General features: G+C 39.8%; 2 protein-coding genes across 6 annotated transcripts in view; one reads left to right on the top strand and one right to left on the bottom strand.

The window, feature by feature from the left end:
* Positions 1 to 20,986, bottom strand: part of NEMP2 (nuclear envelope integral membrane protein 2) — a 147,957-nt gene that overhangs the window by 70,861 nt on the left and 56,110 nt on the right. For 2 of the 3 annotated variants that reach the window (XR_009256744.1, XR_009256743.1), the window contains exons 9-11: positions 9,605 to 10,451; positions 3,198 to 9,355; positions 1,665 to 1,779 (exon numbers count right to left, since the gene is read on the bottom strand). The gene's annotated coding sequence lies outside the window, so the exon portion shown is untranslated. Of the gene's footprint in view, positions 1 to 1,664; positions 1,780 to 3,197; positions 9,356 to 9,604; positions 10,452 to 19,422; positions 20,491 to 20,986 lie in introns of those variants that run through there. The other variant, XM_058711215.1, reaches the window with a different exon arrangement.
* Positions 1 to 20,986, top strand: part of MFSD6 (major facilitator superfamily domain containing 6) — a 79,840-nt gene that overhangs the window by 35,885 nt on the left and 22,969 nt on the right. For all 3 annotated transcript variants that reach the window (XM_058711171.1, XM_058711162.1, XM_058711180.1), the window contains exon 3: positions 17,384 to 17,481. In XM_058711171.1, coding sequence (XP_058567154.1) covers positions 17,384 to 17,481 — 98 coding nt within the window. The remainder of the gene's footprint in view (positions 1 to 17,383; positions 17,482 to 20,986) is intronic.

The following is a 20,986-nucleotide window of genomic DNA, read 5'->3' as shown; positions in this document are numbered from 1 at the left end:
GGCTCAGTTGGTTAAGCGTCCAACTTCGGCTCAGTTCAAGATTTCACAGTTTGTGAACCCCCACATAGGGCTCTATGCTGACAGCTCAGAGCCTGGAGCCTGCTTCAGATTCTGTGTCTCCCTCTCTCTCAGCCCCTCCCCGGCTCTCTCTTTTTCTCTCTGTCTCTCTAAAAAATAAATAAACATTAAATAAAATCTTTAAGAAATATATTGAATGGGGAAAAAGCAAGTTTCAGAATGATACATAGTTTGGTACATTTATGCATATCTTCACAATGCATTTTATTTTATTTATTTATTTTTTAATTTTTTTTTTATGTCTATTTATTTCTGAGACAGAGCATGAGTAGAGGAGGGGCAGAGAGAGAGGGAGACACAGAATCCAAAGCAGGCTCCAGGCTCTGAGCTGTCAGCACAGAGCCCGACGCGGGGCTCGAACTCACAGACCGTGAGATCATGACCTGAGCCGAAGTCGGACGCTCAACAGACTGAGCCACCCAGGAGCCCCTTCACAATGCATTTTAAAAGCTACACATATTTTAAGGTCGCCTTGGTGGCTCAGTCGGTTAAGCATCTGACTTCATGAAGCTCAGGTCAGGATCTCACCATTCATGAGTTCAACCCAGATTCGGGCTCTATGCTAACAGCTCAGAGCCTGCAGCCTGCTTCAGATTCTGTGTGTGTGTGTGTGTGTGTGTGTGTGTGTGTGTGTCTCTGCCCCTCCTCCACTGGCACGCTGTCTCTCTCTCTTTCAAAAATGAATAAACATTAAAAAAATTAAAAAAAATAAAAGCTACACATTTTTATGGGTATATCTATATCAAAAGACATTTAAATTTGGAGAGGAAAAATATATTTCAAATTCCTATTAGCCCTGGACAGGATGTAGAAAGGAGGTGACTGGGATGGGGAACAAAGAGGACAAGAAGAACCTCCACTCTATCTATAATATTTAATTTTTAAAGAAAATATGGAAAAATACTCATAATTTTCCATTTTTGGTGCTAGATATATACCTTGCAGGTTTTTTCTGGATTTTCTGTTGGAAAATGGCTGAAAGCTTGTCTACTTATAGTGAATCATTATAATTATACTTATATAGAATTGTGTGTTAGTGTAACTGTATATATTTTATAGACACGTATTATATACCAATATGTCAAACATTGAGAATTTGTGCCCCTGATATGTACATTGCCCATGTGTTTACTCCTAAGTAGCATATATATAAATGACTAAAAGTGTATTTTATATAAGTATCATGGCCTAAGGTCTTTCAAATGAGATCAGATGCAAATTTATACTATCTTATTGGGAATTAATATCAAACTGCCCAACAACCATGTTTTGGGTAGCAAGTACATTTCTTTATATACAAAAAGAAATTAAGGTACCAAAAAGACAAGTGAAATCCCAAAGACCATAAAGTTTATTACAGGCAGTAAGCCCAAGTATGAGTGTTTGTACCAGCAGTTTAATTATTTTGAGTCATACAGTGCCCATTTACTGCCTTTTTTTGTGTGCAGTCAAAAATCTAAGTAATCTAATTATATTTCTACTTCTCCATGGAAATATTTACCAGACTGCAATTATATAATTGTGTAGGATACTTTCAAGAGTGGATAAGAAAAGAAATTTTCTTAGAAGTTTACTACGAAGCATACCTGTCCAAAGCCTTTCCAACTGGAAGGAAGAATACTGCTCCGTTCTTATTGCTGAAGTAGTAAGCGTCTTTTCTTCACCTTTTCTCTGCTGAAAATAGCATCTCTGAATAGTAATCTATAAGCAGACAAACAGTAATTTGTTAACTTTTCCTGAAAAAGATAATCCACAGATTGAAGCTCAGACATTTTCAAAAAGAGTAAATGTTATTACATTTGTCTAGGTACTGTATCTTTGAACCATGCCGCGGTGTTTTGAAGTTGACCACTGGGTACCGTGAGGAATCCTCATGGATGAAGTGTTGGCCATAGTCCTTGGCTGTGACTGTGGAATGTTGGCCAGACATTTCATTCCATTTAGAAGAATGAGAAAGAGGGGCGCCTGGGTGGCGCAGTCGGTTAGGCGTCCGACTTCAGCCAGGTCACGATCTCGCGGTCCGTGAGTTCGAGCCCCGCGTCAGGCTCTGGGCTGATGGCTCGGAGCCTGGAGCCTGTTTCTGATTCTGTGTCTCCCTCTCTCTCTGCCCCTCCCCCGTTCATGCTCTGTCTCTCTCTGTCCCAAAAATAAATAAAAAATGTTGAAAAAAAAAAAATTTAAAAAAAAAGAATGAGAAAGAGAAGGGAGCAAATTGGTCTAGCCTTGACTTCAGTCACCTTTTCAAGCCCTGGTAGAATTGTGGGGTAGTCTGGTAGCTATCCTGTTTCCTTTTGTTCTTCTTTTTGCCAGTCTACCTATAGGGAGTGTGTGTGTGTGCATGACCTAGGTTCAGATCTCACACTTACTGTATGTCTGACCTTGGTTAAGCAGCAATTTAGCTTTGTTAAGCCTTTTAGGTTCCTCATTTATAAAATGGGGTTAATAATTGTACTTAGCTTCATAGCATTGTGATTAAGATTAAATGACATAATGGATAGCAATGCTAAGTGCTCAACTATAAACAGTAGGTCGTATTGTTACTGTTATTATTAATTGACTCCTTCAACAAGTATTTATTAAGCACATACTAGATGACAGAGACTTTTCTAGACCCTGGAGCTATATCAAGCGTGTAGTAAGATAAACACAGGCTCCTCATGGAAGGAACTAACATACGGTTGGGGTAGACAATAAGCAGTTAACAGATTATTTTATTTCTGAGGATAATGAGTAATATATGGCAAAAATAACACAGGATGAGGGTTCACAGAGTGACTGAGGAGACTGTTTTAGCTTGGGTGGGCTAGGAGAAGTGACTTTCTCTGAAGAAGTGACATTTGAGTAGAGTCCTGAATAGAAGCCACCCAGTGAAGATTTGGGGCACCGAGGAAACCACAAGTGTGAATGGCCTAATGTGAGAGTGAGGACTAACGGGAAGTCAGCAAGGTGGACAGGGATCCTGCAAGGCCTTGAGGACCACATTAAAGGATAGCATGTGACACATCTAAGAGAAGTGGGAGCCATTGGCGAGTTTGAGCAAGTGGTGATATGAACAGATTTCTGCTTTTGTGTTTTTTAAAAATATCTATATGAGTGGTAAATTTATCATCATTATTTACCTTGTTCTACTTTAGAAGGGTCCCAATTTACTTCAGTCTCTGAGTTACAGAGAAATTATAAGTTGTTTTCTTCTTGAGTCATAAACTGGTAATCCATGCACTACCTTTGTTGATTTAATGCCCTCCACCAATCCAGATGAAGGTTTTGAGTTTTTGTGGGGTTTTCTTTTTCTTCTCTTTTTTTCCTTTCTTTCTTTTTTTTTTTTTTTAGCAACTTCACAATTCAGAATAGCCATGCAATCTAGAGCATAAACAAAAAATAAACATTAAACATTTAAAAATCTCCAACTTTAACAAAAATATAATTATAGGATGATACTACAAAAATAATAATAGTTGGTATGCTACCATTTGAGTGCTTATTATAGAAAAGTGCTTACGAAGGCATGTGCTAAATACTCTATGCCACACCCTCATTTAACTCTTTTAGTGGCCTTGTGAGTTAAGCATTGGTAGGTCTATTTCAAAGAGGAAAGGTTCAGAGTAGTTAAAAAGTTGCCCGTGGTGACACAGTTAGTTAACAGCAGAGGTAAGATCCAAACCCAAGCCATTCAGGTCCCAAAGCTCATGATCTCAGCTACTTTATAGATTCATGGGCACAGACTTAGAGTGGCAAGTATTGCCCCTTTATGCAACCCAGTCTTACCTCTCAGTCTTCTTCTTTTCTGTTGTGGATGACCAGTGTCAGTACAATTTTTTCACCTGTTTCAAGTACCTTCCTTTATCTTCCTGGTAAGACCTCCATTCCTCTAAAATGCCCCATTCTCTCAAATTATTCCTTTTACCCCCGATGAAAGTCACATTTCTCCAGATTAGCTGCCTTTCAGTAGTGTGAGGATCAGAGTAATATAAAACTCACACTGAATATAAGTGGAAAAAACTAATGTTTCTCATGATGGCTGTGTATCATATAGAGTTAATTCACAAATATTATGTTCACTCAATGTTTTTTTAAAAGAAGGCTTTATTAAAGACCAGATCCTGTTCTAGGATACAATGTTGAACAAGATAGACACAGCACCTCTATCATGGGGGCTCACATAGTGTGGAAGACCATAAAACAAACAAAAGTGTTGGGTGCTACGGAAATGTTAACTTAAGCACCTAAGACATTGGGAATGGGAAAAGAATAAAGCAAGTAAAACTGAAAGTTCTTTTGGGCAGGATTTACTGTAGCTGGAGCAAGGGAGAAGTTATTTTGTGAGCTAGATACCACATAGGTGGTGGTGCTACCCACCAAGGAAGGGAACCCAGGGAGGCGGGGAGAGGATACTGGAGTATGGACCTTGTGTGAAGCCTCTGAGACAGTGGAGATGCCCACTGTTGTATTTGTAAGTCTAGATCTTGGAAGAGAGGAGGAGGCTGGAGAGAGGTCTTTTGGGGAACACTGACTGGCATGTAAGTAGGACAACTAGCTCCATCCCATGATTTCAGTTTTCTGTAACCATCTTCCTTCTCTACCTCCCTTCAGCTAGTAGATCCATTTTGGGAAACCATTTACCCCAAATAAGGAACGTGTTACTATCAGTGTTACTTCTGGAAGCAGTGCCTACCATAGAGCAGGACTATTGAAAAGAGGCAAACGTAGTGCTTCTAAGATGGGGATGAAAATTATATCCTAAAGTCAGAACCTGAAGTCTTGATGATTATTTCTCTAATGTTCTCTTGATGTTATTCACTCATAACTCAAGGCCTTCATCCTAGAGTGAGCCACTATTAACCCTTAGGAATGGTGGCCCCTGCATTTCCATGGGACTGGAGAAACATAGTACTGGAGGGAATATGATGCCCCAAATAGCCTAATGGCTTAGGTGTGATTTTTTGTGCTTAGGGCTTACTTGATAAGTGCAATTTAAACTAAGAAAGCAAACCAAGACCAGCAAACAAATCAATTACTATTTTTTAATACACATGCCTGAAGGTAAAATTATTTTTTATTGCCTTAACTGAGGAATGCCACTGATAACTGGAATATACTTTATTCCACAGATTCTTGTATCTTTTAGAGGGAACCATTTTATTCTCAGTTTCCTAATTAGACTACATTAGAAAATCATTATTTCCATTTCTAATTTCTAGATCACCAATAAAAATAAATGGAAATAATATTGTAGGCTTTACAATTTATACAGTTTTCATAAATATTTTTATTGTTATAGCCACTTGACAAAACAGTTAAGTTTTGTTATATTCATTTTACAGTGGCTTGATGAGAGCCGGATAATCTCCATTGGTGGAAAAGACATGTTGACTCCCTGGGGGCCTGGGGTGGAGCACCTGAGAACCTGCAGCCAGGGTTCATGGAGCCCCAGGGTAGGTTCCTAATTGTGTCAGAGAACATGGGTATTAAGAACAGAGAAGCCCAGGGGCGCCTGGGTGGCTCAGTCGGTTGAGCGTCTGACTTCGGCTCAGGTCATGATCTCACGGTCCGTGAGTTCGAGCCCTGCGTCGGGCTCCGTGCTGACAGCTCGGAGCCCGGAGTCGGTTTCAGATTCTGTGTCTCCCTCTCTCTCTGACCCTCCCCTGCTCATGCTCTGTCTCTTTCTGTCTCAAAAATAAATAAACCTTAAAAAAAAAAATTAAAAAAAAAAAAAAGAACAGAGAGTCCTGTTGCTATGGACTGAATTGTGTCCACCCTGAAATCCATGTGTTGAAGCCCTAACCCCGAGTGTGATGGTATTTGGAGATGGGGCCTTTGGGAGGTGACTAAGGTTATATGAAATCATGAGGGTGGGGGCTTCATGATGGGATTAGTACCCTTATAAGAAGAGACACTAGAGAGCTTGCTCTGGCTCTTTCTCTCCACCATGGCAGGACACAGTGAGAAGGTGGCCATCTGCAAGTCAAGAAGAGGGTTTTCAGCAGAATCCAACAGTGCTGGCACCCTGTTCTCAGATTTCCATGTTCCAGAACTGTTAGAAAATAGATTTCTCTTGTTTAAGCCACCCATTCTGTAGTATTTTGTTATGATAGCCTGAGGTGACTAAGGCTATCATATGGACTATGTCCTAACAGAGCAAGGAGAGCCTGAGAAGGTTAGAGAGGGCTGGGATTCCCAAAGATTCTAAGAGTCAGAGGATACTGGAGTAGGAGTGATGTGTGGCTTAACATTGGGATGACTGTGAGAGTGAGTCAAGCAGTGGTAAACTTCTTTTTCTGCATGTGTACTCCATTCCTGGTGGCGTTTACATTGGTTGGATGGGCAGATCCACCATGCATGACTAAGAAGGAACAGATTTGCTATGATTGCCCAAGGTCTGCCCTTCTGAATGGTGGGGTGGGGACTCAGCCCAGGTCTCTGGCTGGTAGATCCCATACTCTTTTCAGTGAATCAGATAATAATGTTGGCATCCATCAAAGTAGATGAAGACTAGTTTCATTATTACTTGATTACTCTTAACCAAGTTACTCTTAATTATGAATACTCTTTCGTTACTACTAAGTTATTACTATTAAGTTATTCTTAGTTCTATCAACAAGATTTTGTTAGAAATCTAGTATGTTTCAAATGCAAGTAGAATATCACAGCAAATTTTTGTGAAACAAGATTTTTAAGGTAGAATGGTCATTGGTGTGTGTGTGTGTGTGTGTGTGTGTGTGTAAAAGAGTACCCTTTCAATTTCTCTGTTTGCCTCAAATCCTCATGGTCAGGGTGGAGGAGATCTGCTGACTATGGGAAGGGTGTAGGATTTGACAGCAGAAGTCCTCAAGTTGAGTCTTGGTTCTGAGATTTGTTTAGTTTTGTGACTCTGGCAACTTGGTTCACCTTTCAGGGCCTTGATTTCTTTAGCTGCAAAATAGGATTCATGAGAACTCTTGCCCTTCCTATTTCAGAAGATTATTGGCAGGAACAAATGAGATAGTAAGTGGGAAAAATGCTAAAGAATTGGAGAACATTATAGAAACACTAGTATGAAGGGTTAGGCATGGTGAGGGGCCTGCAGTAAGCAGAGGTCTCAAGGCCACTGAGGTTGATGGTCTTTTTTCCTTAATGTCACAAAAGAGGGGGAAGAGGAGTGGGTTTGGACAGAATCTAATATTCAGTTACAGTTTCCTATTTTGAAAAAGAATGGAACAAAATTTCTAGTCATAAAAATGTATTAATTGACAAGTTTGGGGCAGGAGTTTACTGAAATTGTATTTTTTTGTTCTTTCTTGAAAAACCCATAACCTAATTTTCACTTCAGGGAAAGTGTTTAGCATTGTGAGTTGGGATTACATTGAATTAAGTCTGAAAGCTAGTGAAAGTTCAAGAAAGAGAGAAAGAGAGGGAGATAGCTCAAATTCAGTGTTGGTACGTAGAGTAGTTGACTCTTCACAGTGGGTTCTGTGGAGCTACTTTAGGGATCAAGGAAAGGAAAAGATCCGGGCAACTTTCAACCCCCTGGTGGGCTAAGCCCATCTCAAAGACCTCCCAGGCGGGTCTAGAGACCTGAAGTGTTGATGAACACAGCCTGAGTCGGTTGGACCTACACAAGATGGAGACTCTTAGCCCCTGTCTTTGCTCTCCCCTTACAATCCTGTTAGGGGTGTGTGTGTGTGTGGGGGGGGTGCCCCTCCCTAATTTCTGTTCCTTACCCAGCCCAAGCCAGATAGTCAATTTCTGATTATTTGGTTTCAAAGTCTGTCTGCTTGGGGACAGAAATCCTGGCTCACCTTGTGTGCTGCCTTAGCATTGACACCTGAACTTTCTCGGGCTACCTCAGGAGAAATAGGTTTTTGACCCATTTTATCTCATAACAAAATTTTCCTCTTAACTTTTCTTTTTTGATCCAGGATATTGGGCAGCTGTTGACTGGCATTTGCTTTACTACTTTCCTCTTATGCCATTCCTCTTAATGATTCATCAAAGTTTAAAATGTTAACTGTCTTCTAAAGTCAACTCAAACATATATCCCACTTCCTTGATCCAAACGCATAGCTGTTACCATAGCTATGGTATGGTAACCATACCATACCATAGGCATAACCACACTAGCGTCACCAGGCCCTGTCGTTACTGGTCCAATCCACAGGCGTTTCTTCAGGCCCTGTGAAGAAGTCTAGGTCTGACTTCATGTAGGAACCCTGGAGTAGGAACACAGCACATTGTTATTATCTACCAAAAGAGCCAAAGGGCAAGGGAGCAGGGACCTTGACTTTCACTGGCTAATGGATTTTGAGGCCCCCATTCTGCCTGTCTGGACCTCTATTTCCTTGTCTTTATAAGACGGTTGGACTTAATGGCTGTGGCTTCTTTGAGTTCTGACTCTAATGATCTAACTTTCTACTGTGGTTGGTTTTAGTATGTGAAAAACCACACATCAGACCTCACTGCTCCCTGCCCACCCCTGCAAGGACTCAGACTCTGAATGGGTTTTGCTGAGAAATCAGAAATGTGCACACTGCCATTCATGCAAATTCATCCAGGCGATGCCGTGACAACAGACTGTCTGGTCAGAGATGGGCAATGTGATTTATGATAGTGGATCTGTATAGAGGATTTTCTTTCTGGAAGGCCAGTAGATTTGAATGGAAGTTAGAACTATAAAACTTGAACATTTATCCATGTACTGGCTCAGAATTTGTAAAAGACTTGGCTGCCCTTGCTGAGATGTTTGCATTTTATTTTATTTGCATTTTATTTAATGCTAGTGAAGGCAGTTATGACCATTCCTGAGAAAAGTCTACTGCCAGTATGTCTGTGCCCTGGATGACATCACTTCAGACAAGGTGCAGCCTAGGCCCCACCATGCTGCCTGTTGTAAAAACGTATTAATTAGCACTGTTTGTCAAAGCCTTTCACTCTACATCAACCACTGGAAAAGTAAATAGCAGTCCCCTAGATAACATAAATGAATAAATATAGTTGGATTGGGTTGTACAAACTGCTAACAATTCTTTTCTAAGGGTGCAGCCTCATGCTGACTTCAGAAGCCCAGGGCAGCTACCACTGGCATCATACATTTTATTTCTGATCCACGGAATAAATAGCTCTTGAGTAAAGCACGGCATTCTATACTAAATTTTGTTGGAATTCTAAGTAACCTTGGAGATCATTTTTGTGGCCTGAATTGTGTCCCCTCCCCCAAATTCATATACTGAACTCCTAACCTCTAATACCTCAGAATGTGACTGCATTTGGAGACAGGGTCTTTAAAGAGGTAGTTAAGGGGCGCCTGGGTGGCGCAGTCGGTTAAGCGTCCGACTTCAGCCAGGTCACGATCTCGCGGTCCGTGAGTTCAAGCCCCGCGTCAGGCTCTGGGCTGATGGCTCGGAGCCTGGAGCCTGTTTCCGATTCTGTGTCTCCCTCTCTCTCTGCCCCTCCCCCGTTCATGCTCTGTCTCTCTCTGTCCCAAAAATAAATAAAAAACGTTGAAAAAAAAATTAAAAAAAAAAAAAAAAGAGGTAGTTAAGTTGAGGGGCACCTGGGTGGCTCAGTCAGTTAAGCGTCTGACTTTGACTTGGGTTATGATCATGTGGTTTGTGGGTTTGAGCCCCATGTTGGGCTCTCTGCTGTCAGCGTGGGGCCTGCTTCGGATCCTCTGTCCCCCTTGCTCTCTGCCTTCCCACACTTGGGCTATCTCTCTCTTTCTCAAAAATAAACATTTAAAAAAATTTAAAAGGTAGTTGAAATGAAGTCATTAGCATAGACCAGTGTCTAATATAATGGGTGTCCTTATGAGAAAAGGAGATTGGGACACAGGCACACATTGAAGAAAGACCATGTGAGGACACAAGGAGAAGACAGCCATCTACAAGCCAAGGAAAGAGGCCTTAGAAGAAACTAATACTGCTGATACCTCGATCTTAGATTTCTAGCCTCCAGAATTGTGAGAAAATCAATTCTGCTGTTTAAGTCACCCAGTCTGAGGTATTTGTTATGGTAGAGCTAGCAAACTAATACCATCACATAGGCTTAGCTTGAGCCCAGTTTAGATTTCTTTCCCCCTAATCCTCGGCAGATGGTTACTTAGTCTTTGGCCGCTTCTAGTGATGTGGAACTTGCTACCTCACAAGGTAGCTAAGATCTTGTCTCACTTAGGACTCTTTTCACTTGAGGAAGCAGAAAACCTTACTCAAAGGGGCTTAAGGAAAACAAGGAATGTATTGTCCAACTGCAAAGTCTAGCAGATACCTGTAGGGGTAGCTTTAATCGGAGCTCATATGGTGCAGTCAGAACCTGGGTTTCTTCGTCTACCAGCTCTGCCTTCTACTGGGTAGGCTTCCTATGCCTATGCTGGAAGTCCCAGGTCGGTCCAGGATCAGATCCAGCTGAAAAGAGAGAATGCTTTATTTTCTTAGTTTCTGCTTAGCAGCTAAAACAATTTCTATTGTACTGACTGCTCACAGGTCTGACTTAGGGTTAACATAGCCCCTTCCCTCCTCAGCAGAAAAGGCCTTTATGAATGTCCCTCATACAGCTTTGTCTCTCCAGTTCTCTCATGGATTTTCCACGGAGCATCTTATCCCAGACTCCCCACGATTCTTTCCCCTCCTTATTCTGGCTCCTTTCTTTTTTTCCAGTGATCTTTTTAATTGTTCCCACTTCCTCCTGTGGTCTGGCCAAAGTCAAGAACAGTGAGACTGTTATCTCCTTTTGGTTTGGTCATGATACTCCTTCTGCCTGAATTTTGATGAACTTGTTTAACTCCCTCAAATTTAGCTTAGGGTCAACTAAAACTCTTGAGGCCTTTTTCAAATTAACTGCTATACTAAATGTCAATGATTCTTGTTTGGAAATGATAGAATTTGTATTTTATATATACCTCAGGTCATCTCATGGAAAATTTTTAAACAAAAACTTATATGGGGTGTGTGTATGTGTGTGTGTGTGTGTGTGTGTGTGTGTGTGTGTGTGTGTGTGTGTTTGGTCATCTAACTTTTACCCAAATGGAAACTAGAACAAAACAGCATATTGTGTCTTCCAAGTAGTTGGGTTCCATTAATTAAGGTTCTGTTTTGCTTTGAACATCCTTATTTTTCTACCTAAGATACACACAACCTTAAGAAAAAGTAGACAGATAAACTAAAGGGACAATAGAGAGGAGTAAATATGGCCAGGAACCAGCACAGTGAGCCAGCTGATGATTGCCATAATTATACTCTTAGCTTATCAATCACTGAGAGAGGAAATATTTGAAGGCAGCTAAATAAAAAATGACTTAACACCAACAGAGGCTCAGACTTCACTTTTTCTAGCAGAAAAAAAGGAAGTATTGGTAGCTGTACAAACCATAGGTAAATGAATAGTCTTTTTCCTTCAATCACTCTTCGGACATACAATATGGTTCTTATGCTCTGTTCTACAAGGATGGGTCCGTAGCCAGCTACGCCTGTTTAGTGATAGGAGCTTGGTGACTTGGTGTCTCTATTGATGATCCCCTTGGCTGTGCTGTGTTTGGTACGAGAGTGCCACTGATTCTTTGAGCTTTGTGGCATGTATGCTAACTCTTAGTCCTCTAGTGAGATGGGTCTGTGGGTACCCAAGAACCCTGTTATCTGCTAGTGCACATGTGTTGAAGATTCACTGCATGATGCTTCAGGAGGCCCTCAGATAAGCAAACAACAGACAGCTGTTCATTGAACTATTGCTTGTTCACAGAAATGACTTAATATTATCTTCAACCATAGTCTATTAACATTAATCACAAATGGTGACAAATATGGACATCCATTTTTTTAATCATCCTAGTTCCAGGTCTTTTTTATAAATCAAATCATTCTTTCACATACCTATCTCTCATACACACACACACATAAAATTATAAGCATAATATATTTCATAGTTCCTATCTTGTTCATCACCGTATCCCTGGCACTTAGCACAGTGTGTTCAGTAAATATTTGTTGAGTGATGTTCTGTTTAAAGTATTTATATTTTCCCTCTAGTTATTGAATATTTATTGAGTGCCTACTGTGTGCCAAGCACTGGGGATAAAACCTAGCCAATATTACATGATTGATCTCACCCTGCATGAAGCATACAGCCAGGTTGTTGACACACAGGTACAACTGAGATAAGAATTATGAGGAGAGGCACATGGTAACAGCTGTGGTCACATATAAAGGAATTGAGTGAGATCAGAAGGAAGGGTCGGACATCAGGTCATATTGAGGGATAGGTTGGGACAATAGCCCAGTGGGTCCATTTGGCATTTGTGTGGCTGGAGGACAGAGAGCTAAGCAGAACATTGTACCAGATAGGCTGCAGAGAAACATGTTTTATAATAGAATCTTGTTTCTATCAGCTGCTTTGTTTCAAAGGTTCCCATTGTGTCACATACATTTTCTGATGATCCAAGTGGTCCTTGAAGTAAATAAGCACTTTCCTGAAGTCTCTAGAGAGAGACTGCCATTTCCTTTGTCCAGGAAGAATACAATAATGGTGATGCTGATTTTTTATGTCCTTTTCTTAACTATTTGTGTCTATATGGTTTACTTACATTCAATCTCACAACAAATTCAAAAGATAGCAATAATATTGAATAGTAGCTAGGATATCATATTGTTTTCATAATTTTTTAAAAGTTTATTTTAATTATTTTGAGAGACAGAGAACGGGAGGGGCAGAGAGAGAGAGAGAATCCCAAGCAGACTCCACACTGTCAGTGCAGAGCCCAATGTGGGACTTGAACCCACAAACTGTGAAATCATGATCCTAGCTGAAGTCGAGTTGAATGCTTAACCAACTGAGACACCCAGGAGCCCAAAAAAGTACTAGTTTTTTTATAAAATAACCACCAATTTTTCCTTCCAATACTGTGAATTGTGGTTGTATAAGAAATTATAATGTCATAAACACTTTTTTTCTCCTGTTATATTTTGCTCAAATACAGAATCAAGGTGCAGGGGCACTTTGTCAAGGTGACACTTGTCACACGTTTGACAAGTGATTTGGGTTTTCCATGGTGTAGTTGTTTTCTGCTAAAGCATTTGCTTCCTACCAATCGTGTTCATCCTCTTTATAGAGAAGTTCACTTATATCAACCACCTATTCTAAAATAGCCTTTATTTCTTGCCTAATTTTATGCTTACTGACTTCCTGTTGTGAAATAGGAAAATGATGAGGCTGTCTCTGAGCTTCTTCATTATAGATGCTCATTAGGTATCTGTATCTCAGTGAGAAGCATTTTTCACCCTATTCTTCTGTACTTCCAGACCTCATAGTGCTCAGGAATATTCTAGGACTCTGAACATGTGCTCTATATTCAGTATAAAGAATTTGACCATCCAGAAGATGATCTAGTAAAACATATTTAATTTCTTTTTATTCCAAATCCTTAATTTCATAGGTGTGCATGAATTCATTTGCTAGGGCTGCCACAATAAAGCACCCCAGACTGGATGGCTTAAACAACTAGAAATTTATTTCCTTAACAGTTCTGGAAGCTAAAAGTCCAAGATCAAGATGTCAGCAGGTTTTATTTCTTCTGAGGAACTCTCCACTGACTTCATCCCGGCCTTCTCTCTGTGCCTGTCTCTGACCTGTTCTGTTCTCTTCTTATCAGGACACCAGTCATACTGGATTAGGACCCACCCATGCGATATCATTTAAATGTCATATTTAATGATATGTATTTAATGATACGTATACGTATTTAAAGGCCGTATCTCCTTATATAGTCACACTCCAAGGTACTGAGGGTTAGGACCTGGGACTTCAACATATGAAATTCAGGGGGACACAATTCAGCCCATAACAGTGAATGAAATGTCAGTTTAAAAATTTTTTTAATGTCTATTTATTTTTGAGAAGTGGGGGAGGGGCAGAGAGAGAGGGAACTACAGAATCCAAAGCAGGCTCCAGGCTCCAAGCTGCCAGCACAGAGCCCGATGCGGGGCTCGAACCCACGAACCGTGGGATCACGACCTGAGCCAAAGTTGGACATGTAACCGACTGAGCCACCCAGGTGCCCCTGCCTGTTTTTAATCTTAAAATTGAACGTCTGACTTCAGCAGGGGTAATAACATCTACTCTGCAGGCTTGTTGTGATAATTACAACACAGTGAATCACCCAAAATAAGCACTCAATAAATTGTAGCATTATTATTGTTGTTGTTATTAGTAGTAGTAGTAGTAATTATTTTAAAGAAAAGCATCCAAGTACCCTCTTGTTTTCTGACAGTACTTTTATTCCAGAATTCCAAAAGAGAGAGGAACACTATCATTTCGTCCTCATCAACCATTCTGGGGTAGCCATTGCTTCAAGAAATCAGCAAGAGTAAAATTGTGAATTGTGAGCAGAAAGGCAGCATTTTGACCCATGAAAAGGGAAAATAATTAGATATGTTATTTGTTGAATAGTCACTGAAAAGCAACCTAAGAATCTCTTTAATACGTGAAAGGGATATTTAAACTGACATATCACTGGGAAGCTGTGTGGCATGACCTAGACCAGTGGTTCTTTACCCTGGCTTAGTATCTGAATAAACTGGGGAGGTTTGTAAAGCACAGTGCGTGGGTTCCAGCCAGAGAGATCTTTATTGAGACTAGCATGGGCCTTGACATCTGTCATTTTTAATAGTTACCTGAGTAAATCTGATGTATAGCCAAGAACTAATGAGCTAGATCAGGGCTTAGCAGGCTTCAGCCCTTGGGCCAAATCTGGCCTGCTGCCTGTTTCTGTATGGCCCAGAACTAAAGGCGGTTTCTGTATTTTTAAGTGGTTGAAAAAAGTCAAAGAAGAATAATATTTTGTGTTGCATAAAAACTACAGTTGACCTTTCAACAACATGGGTTTGAACTGTACAGGTCCTCTTATACACAGAATTTTTCAATAAATATAGTATGGTACTGCAAATGTATTTTCCTTATGTTTTCCTTAGTAACATTTCCTTTATCTTATTATTAGAATATAGTATATAATACATATAACATATAAAATACATTAATTGACTGTTTATGTTATTGGTAAGGCTTCCAGTCAATAGTAGACTATTGGTAGTTAAGTTTTAAGGGAATCAAAAGTTATATGTGGATTTCCTACTATGCAGGGGGTTGGCACCTCTAATCCCTGCATTGTTTAGAGGTCAGCTGTCTATGAAATTTAGATTTCACTGTTCATAATTCAAATCTTACTGGAATACAGCCATCCATGCTCCCTTATGTACATATTGTCCATGCTGCTTTCACACTACAGTGGCAAGGTTGAGTAGTGGCAACAGACCTACAAAGCCTAAACTATTTATCGTATGGCCCTTTACAGAAAATGTTCACTGACCCCTGAGGCAATGTCAAGGTCATCAACAGAGTTAGATTAGAACTTAAAAAGGAGACATGGGTTGTGTCATTTGTATGTTTGTGTGATGTATTTTGCATTTTAATTTCCTGTGGGCTTTTTGTTGTTGTTTCCCAGCAGAAGGACCCTTGTTGATGGATCTGTATAGCAAGTTTCTTCAGGAAATTTTTATCAAACAGGATCTAAACATATGCTTTTTTCCTCAAAACATTCACATACAAAGAACATAATGTCCACAGAATATGATAACCCAGACCTTTTCAACACTGAAGATCTCCTAAATCTCTTTTAATATCTATTTCCTATCCCATCCCTGCCCCTCAACCATTTTTGTCTTTCTTCCCATCCTTCTGTTCCCTATTTGTGGTTAATATCAGCTGGATGCCTCAAAGCATTTCCTTTCCTTGATCCAGTGTTGGGAAAAGAGAACAATGTTTATTGGATGATTTTAATATAAAAATATAGTTGAGCAAGATGAGGAAAATACCACTGACTGTTATATCGGCTTATTTCTTTTACCTTTGAATTTTCATTCACTTGAATTAAGAAAAAAAAAGCATTAAGATTAGAAAATTAAAGAAAATGGAAAACAAGTTAGAAAGAGAAATCCCTAGGGGTGCCTGGGTGGCTCAGTCAGTTAAGCATCTGACTCTTGATTTCAGCTCAGGTCATGATCTCATGGTTTGTGAGATCAAGCCCCACATGGTGCTCTGTACTAACAGCACAGAGTCTGCTTGGGATTCTCTCTCCCTCTGTCTCTGCCCCTCCTCCACTTGTGTGTGCTCACTTGTTCTCTCTCTCTCAAAATCAATAACTAAACTTCAAAAAAAAAAAAAAAAGATTAAATAAAAAAAAAGAGAGAAATCTCTACCATCAGGCTGTGTTTTATACAAAGAAACAACCACCATTTACTTCCAAACCAGCTCATCCAGTTCAGAAAGACAGAGAATGTAACCTTCTCTGTCTTGTATGTCTGAATGTATGAATGTACCACTTAAGGCCTTTATTTATTTTGTTTTTCTCACAATTTTGGTGGTGGTACTTATGAGGGGGGAAAGTGATGTTGATATATATTTATTAGTTTGGTAAGCATATGATATCATGGATTTATTTGTAAATAATGAAGATGTGTCAATTGAACTGACAGGAAAAAGTATTTGATCTCCAAATCGTTTATGTATGAATGTCTTGTATGTCTGAATGTCTTGTATGTCTGAATGTCTTGTATGTCTGAATGTCTTGTATGTCTGAATGTAAGAATGTACCACTTAAGGCCTTTATTTATTTTGTTTTTCTCACAATTTTGGTGGTGGTACTTATGAGGGGGGAAAGTGATGTTGATATATATTTATTAGTTTGGTAAGCATATGATATCATGGATTTATTTGTAAATAATGAAGATGTGTCAATTGAACTGACAGGAAAAAGTATTTGATCTCCAAATCGTTTATTATTCATCATCGGATGATAGTTTTCGATGACCTTGAGAGTCTCCTTATAAAACTTGGGTGTCTTCGATATTGCATGTGAGACCAAGTTCATATTCATGTTCTCATTTTTATCCTGTCCTTCCCCCATCAGAGTGAAGTAGCTATAATCCCAGCATGTTTACCCTACAGCCACCTGGAAGGAAGCCAGTAATGTCATTAGACATGGCAGTGTGCCCAGGCTATCTTAAAAAAGCATCAGCTCTGCTCCTAATTAAGTTTCAGGAAGGGTGATGGTCACTTTTATATTAACAAGTGTTTTTGAAAAGGCTGACGGCAGATACGTTAGAAGCAGCCTTCTTTCTCCTAAGAGTTCCTGGTTAACTTGAATTGTCTTTTAGCTTGCCCACTCCTAAGTTTGAACACTGCTGGATGGATGATGGATGGTTTGGGCAGGGGAAGACGTAGGTAATATTTGCATGCTTTATACCTCATTCCAGGGCCTCAACTTCTTCTCCCCTACCCCCCTTTTTTTTAGGGTTCTGTACATTGGCCTGGCTTGCAATACGGCTCGCTATATTTATATTTCCTACCTGGAAAATGCCTGGACTGTTCTCCCCATGGAAGTTCTTCAAGGTAAGTTAACAGCTGGAATTAGAATTATTTTTCTACCTGACTGTGCTATGACTGTGTAAAAGTTGAGTGGCCTTCGGCATGTGACTCTGTGAAGGAAGGGCAGACCTACTGTTTTATAGGATTTTGAAATGGTTGTTAAGGAAGAGGTGACATCAGGGGAGTTGGCTCTTCAGTTACTCTGAGTGTTCTGTGTTTGTTGAGCCAAACAAAGCTGGATTTGTCCCACACCCTTGTGATTAAACAAAGAAAAAGGAACTCTGGAATAAACTGTTATGTACAATTGTTAGGCATGCACATCCAAAGGTAGTTTTAAGTATAAAAGGATTTATCTTTTAAAGACTTTGGTATTTTGGTGTTTGTAGGTTAACTATAGATACTGGAAAAGGTTGTCATAATTATTTTATTTCTTCAGTTACTTTGATCACATCTAGTGATTTACAACTAAAGCTTTACAGTCAAGCTATTATTTTCCCATGAACTTTTAAAAGCTTTGCTCAAATATCCTGATGTGAGTGCTTCTCTTTGCTTCATTGGACTGTTTCCCTTCAACATACAACTTCGAAAAAAAATTTTTAGGAGGCTCTGGCCATATGCCTTAGGAGCAATGAAAACTTGGATTTCTATACAAAGTTCATTGCCATATTAGCTCATATAATCTAGACTGTGTATTGAAAACCCTTGTTAGCTGCTTGGCTGAGCCATTTGGTGGTTGGCATTATGATTAAAATAAAGGTTCAGGACAAGATGATTGGAGTTGAGGTCTTCTGGGACATCCCAGGCTCCTAAATCATTAATTGTACTAAATAGTATGTGATTATACACAATTTCATTAGCTTTAGAGACCGCCATTATTATTTTCCAACACTGAGGATACAAATATAGCACAATCAACATAATTTCTCATCATGATCTGTAAGATGAAACAAAATGTATAAAATGCAAACACCAAATCCCATTGTGGCATTGAAAAAAAAAAAACTATCCTTATTGAAAGGGAACATAATTTATATTCACATTATAATAAAATTAAAATATATACATAATCTAAAGGTGCTTTTCTCAGGTCTGGCGCAATAGTATAATTGATGAAAGGGGATTTTATTTGTTTTTTTTTTTTTTTTTTAATTTTTTTTTTTTTTTTTTTTAACATTTATTTATTTTTGAGACAGAGAGAGACAGAGCGTGAACGGGGGAGGGTCAGAGAGAGAGGGAGACACAGAATCCGAAACAAGCTCCAGGCTCTGAGCGGTCAGCACAGAGCCCGATGCGGGGCTCGAACTCACGGACCGTGAGATCATGACCTGAGCCGAAGTCGGACGCTCAACCGACTGAGCCACCCAGGCGCCCCGGGGATTTTATTTGTAATAGGAAATGGAAATTTGGTCTTATAAGAAATTATTGTTCATAATAATTAGAACTCTGAAAGAGTTTTTTTTTTTATGTTTATTTTTGAGAGGGGGGGTGGTGGGTGCAGAGAGAGAGGGAGACACAGAATCCAAAGCAGGCTCCAGGCTCTGAGCTATCAGCACAGAGCCCAACAAGGGGCTCGAACTCACAAACCATGAGATCATGAGCTAAGCTGAAGTCAGGTGCTTAACCAACTTAGCCACACAGGTGCTCCTCTGAAAGTCTTGAGGCAGAGCACATATCTCAGCATTGTGTCATTTAAGAATAACAAAGCACTAAATATGGACTGCAGGAAAGACTTGTGTAATAACATGGCAAATGCAACACAGTTCTTTGATATCCCATTTTTAGTCCTATTGTATGAGGCAGGATTCTTGCCTCTTCATTAATTGGTATGCCACAGTGTGCAGACTCTACATTAAAAAGCTAACTGGTATGCCCGCAGAAAACAAAGCATATTGTAATAATATATGCATATATCTTTCTTTCTCCTTTTAACTTGATGTGAATTAACTTACATAAGTGACTCAAGAAAAGAGAGCAGAAGAGAAGCTTTTTAATTAAATGGTTAAAGGAACAAAAGAGGAATTTTATAAAAGGGAAAAAATAAATGTTATGAATCAAAAAACTTTTTTCCTATTAATTTATCAAAGGTATATTAAATAACTACAAGAGTCAGGTAGCATGCTGGGAATGTAATAAAGGTAATAAAATGTAATAAAAAATAATATATTAACTAGGGCCCCAAGGTCTCCCCATCTGTTCTGGAAGCTGGATATGTAAACACATAATTACCACAGCATGTTAGATGGAATCAGAAAAATGTACCAGGTAACAGAGAAGCTCCTTGGAAGGAGCAGGGAGTGGAATGATAAAGATATTATTTAAAGATTTCCCAAGGAAATCACTTATGAGCTGGAGTTTGAAGGGTGCATAGGAATCCACTCTGGCATAGAGAAAATGTCACAGAGCCATGTGTCAGAGCTAAGACATGGAAAGCAGAATGGCAACTTCAGGGAAACTAAGTGTATGCCATGGCTAGAGCTTGATGGGTTTATCATCATCATCCCAAACTGCCAATCCAGGACATATTTACATAATACTATGGATACCTCAGAGTGGTTATCCCAGGATTTAGGGAGCTGGCCATGTTTGAATCCAAACAGGAATTCTGCTTCCCATGGCAGGCTATAGTTTATACCTCTGTCGTTCATTTTATTTTCCCCTGTGCTCTTAGAAATCTAGTTCCTGATCTGAAGCAAGTGAAAGGGGGATCTGTAAATACCTAGAGTCACTTTGTCTCACAGAGGGCTCTGTGACCACTTCTAAGAGTGCTTTGTGTCTAAGACTGGAGGAGACCGTTTGATACCCTAGCAGAAGTGAGTGCTGAGTGTGTTTTGGTTGTACAATGGAAACAAAATCCCTTGCCTTTGTTAGACCCATGCGCTCCCCACAGAAAATAGTGGATCACCCACGTGGAATAAATCCTGCATCACAGAAATGCACTTCTGACTGAAGAGGTTTGTTTTGCCAGTCTGGATTCTTCCACCTTTACAGGTGTCGTCCAAGTGCTTTCAAGTCTTTGTGCTTAAGGCAGCTCTACTTAGGATGTAGGAAAGACAAGAAAAAATGATGAAAAAACACTGAGTTAATTATAGGACAAGCCCACTATCATAATAGATGCTCCTTCATTCCTTGACTGCGATTGTTACTGATGATTACCAGAGACCTAGTCTTGGCCGGGGGGGGTGGGGGCGGGGGGGGGGGCAGAGCATCTTGACAGTGAATAGTCAGCACTTCCATTCCCAGCCAGTGCCATATAAGACAATCTTCTTTAAAAAAAAATAGAGGTGAGGTCTATCTCTTCATCCTGTTACCCCTTGCCTCATCCCCAGAACACCATGAGAACTAGTATCACCTAGTGGACAACAGAATAGGAGGAGACAAGGGATGTGCTTTATTCCCTATCTTCCACTGCCTGTCTCTCCCTCTTTGGGACTGAATGTAACAGGTAAGACTGTTGGATAATGGTGGGAATTGTGAGGATGTTTCTTTTCCCAAGATCTTTTATATTTAGTGGCCAGTATTCTTGTATTCT

This window comes from Neofelis nebulosa, chromosome 2 (genome assembly GCF_028018385.1).
Source record: "Neofelis nebulosa isolate mNeoNeb1 chromosome 2, mNeoNeb1.pri, whole genome shotgun sequence".
Classification (NCBI taxonomy): Eukaryota; Metazoa; Chordata; class Mammalia; order Carnivora; family Felidae; genus Neofelis; species Neofelis nebulosa.
Note: the sequence above shows the minus strand (reverse complement) of the source record. Positions and strands in the feature narration are given on the sequence as shown.